Source organism: Herpailurus yagouaroundi, unplaced genomic scaffold (genome assembly GCF_014898765.1).
Source record: "Herpailurus yagouaroundi ecotype Mexico unplaced genomic scaffold, PumYag 166, whole genome shotgun sequence".
Lineage (NCBI taxonomy): Eukaryota > Metazoa > Chordata > Mammalia > Carnivora > Felidae > Herpailurus > Herpailurus yagouaroundi.
The window spans coordinates 19,470,816-19,478,678 of NW_024412407.1; the positions used below are offsets into that span (position 1 = coordinate 19,470,816).

Here is a 7,863-nt window from a genome sequence, read left to right on the forward strand (position 1 = left end):
TTAAATTTCAAGGTCAATGTGTATAATAGAAGGAGGGTGTATTTGGCAGTAGTATTGTTGCTATTGGATTGATGAAAAAAAACACATTTTGTTTTTATTCTAGACAACCAGATGTTCCAATATTTTATTACAGTTGTGCCAACAAAACTACATACATATAAAATTTCAGCAGACACCCATCAGTTTTCTGTTACAGAAAGGGTAAGTTGAATCTAACTGATAAAATGATTTTTCTTTTCAGTATTTTATAGTCCTCTACAAAAAAAAAAAAGTTACGACTTGGTGCTCTCCCCCATTTAAAATTTGTGGAAGTTTTGAAATGCATTAATATTTTATTTTAAGCTAATAACTGGATATTATTAGTATGCTGTAGAGCAAGAAAAGAAGTAGATTTTAAAAATCTGGAATGTCTTCAATTAAAACAAAATATTAAACTATGATGGTATTAATGATTTTATTCTTAATATCTTAATTTTGTAATGTTTTCTCTTGTATTGGTATAATTAGTTCTTACCTGCCAGCAGATTCTCTGGTTTTGTGTTATTAATTTTTTAATTAATGTACTTACCCTGGAGCATGCATGGTTCTTCTGGCTCAGATAGTAGACTAAGAGGGTTTGCCTTCCTAAGTTAGTGCTTTTTATTCATCTAATTAAAAGGACGAACATTCTGCAATCTCAGGGAGAGTAGCCTTATAAAAATGTATCATGAGGAATATAGTTTTGGAATTGGACAGTTTAACAGACTTCACATGTATTCTGGGGTCATGTTTTCTAATTGTGTTTAAGAATGCTGAATATTCAGGGTGCCTGGGTGGCTCAGTCAGTTAAGCCTCTGACTCTTGATTTTGGCTCAGGTCGTAATCTCAGGGTTCAGGGGGTTGACTGCATGGAGCTCTGTACTGACAGTATGGAGCCTGCTTGGGATTCTCTCTTTCTCCCTCTCTGTTCCTCCCACCCTTGTGTTCTCTCTTTCTCACAAAATAGATAAACTTAAGAAAACCTTTCTTTTTTTTTTTTTTTTCTTTTTTCTCAACGTTTTTTAATTTATTTTTGGGACAGAGAGAGACAGAGCATGAACGGGGGAGGGGCAGAGAGAAAGGGAGACACAGAATCGGAAATAGGCTCCAGGCTCCGAGCCATCAGCCCAGAGCCCGACGCGGGGCTCGAACTCACGGACCGCGAGATCGTGACCTGGCTGAAGTCGGACGCTTAACCGACTGCGCCACCCAGGCACCCCAAGAAAACCTTTCTTTAAAGAATGCTGAACATTGAAATATTATCCAGAATTCCAAGGCAAAGTACAAGTGCTTTTAAAAATTTACTTTCCTCCATGTGGAGTTTCCTTTTGATAGTTTTCTAGCTTATGATGACTATGTCCTCAGTAATAATAGAGTTTCCCTTAGGAGATTAAATACTGAAGTTTTCAGGGGTGAAGTTGTCATGTTTGACTTTCAAAGGGTTCAGGGTGAAAAACTTAAGTGTGTGTGTGCGTGTGTGTACACAGAGAGAAAGTAGGTAAAAAATATATTGTGCTTTTTAGCATTTTTTTTTAAGTTTTATTTATTTTGAGAGAGTGTGCACGTGTGCGCATACACACATGCTAGTGAGGGAGGAGCTGAGAAAGAGGGAGAGAGAGTCCAGAGCTGGCTCTGCGCTGACAGCCGACACGGACTCAGTCCCACGAACTGTGAGGTCATGACCTGAGCCGAAACCAAGAGTTGGACGCTTAACTGACTGAGCCACCAGGCGCCCCATCAGCAATTTTAGGGGTTGAATGGTAACATTTTTCACTAAAATTGGCAACACCTGAACATTAGGAGGTCTGGATAGTGTCAAGGCTTTGGGGAAAAGAGGCACATATACATTGCTATGGGAATGCAAAACACCATAGTCTCTATGGAAGAGAGTTTGGCAATATCTGCAAAATGATATGTTCATTTATCTTTTGATCCAGCAATTTCACTTCTAGAAATTGAATCCAAGGTTATAGTGAAAAAAATACAAAAACGATGTGTATGAGGCTATTCATTGTATTGTTATTTGTAATAGTAGAAGATTATAAACAACTCACATGGTACATCCTCACAATGGAGAAACATGGAACTTCAAAAAAAAACAGAAAAAGATAACCATATATTGATACGAAATTAACTCCAGGATAAATTAAAAAAAATTTTTTTTTTTAACATTTATTTATTATTGAGAGACAGAAAGAGACAGAGTGTGAGCAGGGGAGGGGCAGAGGGAGGAGACACAGGATCTGAAGCAGGCTCCAGGCTCTTAGCTGTTAGCACAGAGCCCAACACAGGGCTCGAACTCACAAACCGTGATATCATGACCTGAGCCAAAGTCAGATGCCCAACTGACTAAGCCACCCAGGTGCCGTTCCAGGATAAATTTTAAACAGCCAAATTAAATAATAATATATATATAATCTCAGAGCATTTGACCTCTTTGTAGTGTGTTTGTGCTGATACGGTGACTAAAATAGTTGTGTTTCACTTAAAAAATAAGTGTGGAGTAACTAGAGTTGGTTAAATGGGGGATGAGGGGGACAGAGAGGAGGAGGGCCGAGCTTCATTAGTCCTGAAACCCAAAGTGAATCATTATTAGTGTTTTGTTACATGAACCCCCCCGGTCCTTCAAACAGCTTCTGCCCTGACCTGCACCTGTCATACAGGTGATGACAATATAATTATAGTATGATATTGAACATACCAGAAATTTAAGATGAAGTCACTTTATTGGAAAGTCGATCAGTGGCTTATAAGGCTCTGTTCTAATAGGGGACGGGGTTTTGTAATGCCTCACACGAAATTGTTTTAATTTCCCTTGTTACTTGTATTCCTAAAGCTTGCAGTTTAGTTATAGCTTAATTAAAATAGGGACTGTTATGACAAAAGTCAACAAAGCACTGTGGTAGCATAATTGTTTCAAGCTATAACAGAAATTTATTAGACAGTTTGCAAACTTGATTTTTGAAGTGTAAACAAGATGGAATGAAATAGAGTATTTTCTTGGACAGTGTACACACTATGGGAGGTTTATGATTTTAGTCCCATTCCTTTGAAGAATAAAACTATCTTTAGAAACTGAACCAGTAACTCAAATATTGATATGTTTCAAATTAGTGCATGCTGTTTTCTTCTTGTATTATATCTCCTACAGTTTAAATAAACAACAGAAAGTGAAATTACTTGTTTTTAAATCTGATCATTTAAATGATAGGAAATAAAGTATAATTATTTTGTAAATTCTTAGCAAAGAAGTCTTACAAAAAGTATGTCAAAATATGAACTTAGTTTTTATGGATTTGATCAATGAAGAAGATGCCATATAGTTGTAAGCTCTTGAGCTCAGTAGAATGCTTATATGTAAAGTGACTTTTTGAGAAAATAGAAAAGAATGACTCTGCTCTTTTGATTCTTTCAGAAGCCAAAGACACAAAGAATATAGGATAATTCAATTGTGTCTGAAGAGCTCAGTCTAGTAGGACAATTCATAAAGAGATTTGGATATCCTTCTTGTATAGTTGGACTGTAGGGCTTCATATTGCCTGTGCAAGTAACCAGATGATGTGAATCCCATTTTTCTCCTTCTCCTATCTCTCCCCTTCCTTTTAGGAACGTGTCATTAACCATGCTGCGGGCAGCCATGGAGTCTCTGGGATATTTATGAAATATGATCTCAGTTCTCTTATGGTAACCGTCACTGAGGAGCATATGCCTTTCTGGCAGTTTTTTGTAAGACTCTGTGGTATTGTTGGAGGAATCTTTTCAACAACAGGTTAAGATTCGTTCCTTTTTTGTTTAATTTCTTGAGTGTTACACTGAAATTAAGATGCTGTTACTTAGCAGGAGCAGGAAATATATATACATTCCCATGTTTTGATATTTTAATAATTTTTTCTTTAAGATTGAATTCCAGATCTCTGAATTGATTAAGCATTACACCTAACTAAGTTCACTGCATTCAGTGATTCAAGGGAGACTACTTAGTGAGCTAGAAGGATCCTAGAATTGAATCCAGGTTCTGCCATCTGCTATCACGTGGGGATAGGCTTGTGTATAGATCACTTGCCTTTTCTGAAATTTTCTCCTCTATAAAAATGGGAATAATAACGTATACTTACAGGTGTGTTGTAGGATTAGATGATAAAATGCCTAGAAATAGTAGACACTTGAATGTAAATTTTTTCTCACGTAAGGCATTTTTAACTGTACAATATGTAAAATCACATCTTATGGTACTTTGAACTGTGCAATATGTGCAACAAAAAATTTCAAATTGTTTTCCTGATTTGGGGCTTTTTTGCCCTGAGATTATGAGATGTTCTCAAAGATAACTTTTAGAATCATAATCATTAAAATCTGAGAGTTAAGCACAAAGATAAAGAAAGGAAACCATTCCTTCTTTACCCCCCAACCCCCCCATTCAGTTTTACAGGGAGCTATGTAGTTTATGTACTTTAAATTATTTTTTTTGAACTATGTTTTTGAAATGAATGAATAGGTTTTCTTATGAAAGACTTTGTCACTACTTCATTTGAATTTGTTTAAATTTGTGGTGCTGCCTGGTATTATTTTTCAAAATGGTATGAGTGTGAGTTGTATAAAGCGCCCTTGAAAAGACTGCATGGTGAAGGTCATGAATCATGTGGCCTTGTGATTTTGAAAGGAAATCCATTTGTTTTAAAAATTCAACCGCCTTGTTATTTTTAACCATGGAAACGAATAAAGCAAACTGCTTTGTTTCCTTACTAATCTATGCCATTATAATTAGTTGAGTTTTTTATTCTTATGTAATAATTTAGGAGATGATTAGGAAATAATTTCATTAAAGCATCATTTAATTGAAAACATAAACTTATTTTTTATTACAGGCATGTTACATGGAATTGGGAAATTTATAGTTGAAATAATTTACTGTCGTTTCCGACTTGGATCCTACAAACCTGTCAGTTCTGTAAGTGCTACAATAGAAATGGTGCTGACCTCTAAGTCACAGCATCATTGTTAAATCTGAACAATAGTTTTTGGTGCTCCGAAAGAGATTGCCCAAAATAAAGCATTGTGATTAGAAGGAATAGTGTAAGGAATAAAACTAATGCTTTGGTCTTTTTTCTCCTTAGGTACCCTTTGAGGATGGCCACACAGACAACCACTTACCTCTTTTAGAAAATAATACACATTAGCACCTCCTGAGTGAAGGAGAAAAACTTTTTGCTTGAGACATAAAACCTTTTTTAATAATAAAATATTGTGCAATATATTCAAAGAAAAGAAAATACGAATGAGAAGTGGGAACCACACCTAGGGGGAAAAAAAAAAAGAAAGAAAAACCCAAACTGAAATCCTATATATGTTGTGTCTGTTACAAATGTCCTAGAAGAAATTATGCAGCTAATCAGTGAATAAGCCCAACTGGAATATTGCTCGGAAGATGACCCCTTCTGATATTTTCATAGCAAATGGGCAGTATCGAAATCAGACCTTGCTTCTTGGTGGCAAAGAGCCTGAAGGAAAGAAGTCAAACCACATCTAAAGAAAAAGGCATTGATAAGTGCAAATGTTTGCGTCCTTTTGTTTTTAAAAGATATGTCAGAATAAAATATGTAAAACATATGGAAAACTAGTCTAGACTTTAAAAAGTTGTGATCAGGTCACACTGTTAATAAAGGAAAACAGGGATGGGTCCCTATGTTATAGCCATATCCATGTTAAGCCATAATGACAAGACCATTTATCCAATAATTTGGTCTGAGGAAGGTAACTGCTTTTCTTTAAACTCTGGCTGTTGGCTTTTTCTAACAGTTCAAGGCAGGGTCATGGAAGATTGAGGTGAGCAGGTACCTAGGTGCTATAATATGTAACAGAGGTATCATTCACAAATTGTAGAGTGGGCACTTCTACAGGGAGAAGAAAGCACATTTTTTTTTTAAAAAAGATGCTACATTTTCTAATCTGATCCTTCTATACACTTTGGAAGTGGGAGGTGAGTAATAACAAGGCCCACTACTGATGATGAAAATTATCAGCCAATAAAGTATTAAAAGGAAAAGTAGAATATTTTATACATGTTTGGGTGAGGGACAACAGGGTAACTTAAAGTAGAAACATGAGGCAAATATTTAAGACAAGATAATGTCAGATCTGTAAGATTATCATTAGACAATGTCCATTAAGCTGTAAAACTGGATTATGAGTGTTTGCATTCAGAGTGTCCTGAATGGGATTGATTTTGTTATTTTGTTTTGTGTTGTTCTAGCTTTCTCAGTATTTAAGGATTGATTTTAAATTTCCAGACTATAAAAGATAAAAATAATGAGAGGGAGATACACTCAGGTGCCATTAAAAACTATATTTGGAATAGGTGTGCCAACATCATTTTCCTTTTGTAATACTTAATGATAGAAGAATCAACTAGCAGTCCCCATGGTTTAAAGCATTTAGAGAAATGGGAAAATAAAATTCCAGGTAAGTAACAAGGGCGAGTCTAAAGGACTAGATTTAAAATGGTGGTTTTTAGAAAACGGTATGTCACAAATTATAGTTTCACAAATGGATTTTTTTTTAAAGGTAAAAAAATGTTTTCTTGAAAATAGTTGTGACATAATGGAGAGGAGAAATACTGATAAAACTGCTTTGAAGTAGAGCTTATGTTGAATGGTATTCTGTGGAGAATAACAGAAGCATTATTACTTAAAATATACAGTTGGTCATTAAGAGCCATTAAGTTAACTGATTAACATAGGTGACATAACATGCTCTGAAAGATTTTTTTATTCCAGAAAATTCCAAATAATGAATGAGACTTCTCTGTTATTGATTTCTTTTTTCAGATACTATTTCTAGAAAGTTAAGAGTAGAAACTAATAGAACATTTCTCAAACGGAATTTTACTTAGAATTTTAGCTATTTGAGACTGAATTTTGGTTCTGTGAATCTGCTTTCCAGAAAGTTCATTCAAGTTTCAGAGTTGTTTTTTTTTTTTTTAAGGTAAAATAATTGATTTAAAACTTTTCTTTCAGCTAGGATTTTAACAGTTAAGTGTCTTTAAAAAGGATTTTAAAATTATTTTGGTACTTACATATGATTTTTAATTGTTCCCATGTTTTCTAAATACCATATTAAAATTTTAATGTAATTAATCTGTCCCATTAAAGCTGACTTATAAAAGGAATTTCTTTAAAGCAAAATTCTGCTTTGCCATTGATTTACACTTTACTAGTTAAGAAAGGTTTCTACATGAGACTCCTCAAATAGTTATATTCAGATTTTTGGCAGTCAAAGTAGTAAGATTCTGACGAGCCTCTTGGATGAGGAATGATGAAGTCTACCTTCACATTAGGATTTGCTAGGGGTTTCTGACCTCACCACATGTCTCTTTTCCATTGCAGAGAACACTGTACTGACCTACTTATTCTGGAGCTTTGGCTTGTGCCGGGGAGGGCGTCTTCAATAGGGTACCCAACTTTATTATTCAGCTCTCCTTTTTCATTTTATTAAGGTATTCATAATATTTGTATATATTCCAGGCTAAATATTTTAAACATTGAGACTTCAATTTATACGAAATAGGTTTTTTAAAAACTGTGTTTTGTATACATTGACCTGTAAAAAGAAACATCTAGGTGAATAATTCTCTGCTGCAGTATTTATACAGTACAGACTACCTCTTGGGAAAAGTTTAACTCAATCTTAGAATTACAAAATTACTTCTGATTCTCAATTTAGATGATTAACATCACATTTCTCTCACATGTTATGAAAGTACTGAATTTTCACAGTAAATTTACTAATGCAAGCAAAGTTTGCAATCTTTAATATAAACTGGACTGGAATTCTTTTTTTTTTTTTTTT

General features: G+C 34.6%; 1 protein-coding gene across 2 annotated transcripts in view; it reads left to right on the forward strand.

The window, feature by feature from the left end:
• Positions 1-7,183, forward strand: part of ERGIC2 (ERGIC and golgi 2) — a 43,950-nt gene extending 36,767 nt beyond the window's left edge. For both annotated transcript variants that reach the window (XM_040488528.1, XM_040488527.1), the window contains 4 exons: positions 104-201; positions 3,625-3,787; positions 4,884-4,966; positions 5,133-7,183. In XM_040488528.1, coding sequence (XP_040344462.1) covers positions 104-201; positions 3,625-3,787; positions 4,884-4,966; positions 5,133-5,195 — 407 coding nt within the window. In that variant the 3' untranslated portion in view covers positions 5,196-7,183. The remainder of the gene's footprint in view (positions 1-103; positions 202-3,624; positions 3,788-4,883; positions 4,967-5,132) is intronic.
• The last annotated feature ends 680 nt before the right edge of the window (positions 7,184-7,863 follow it).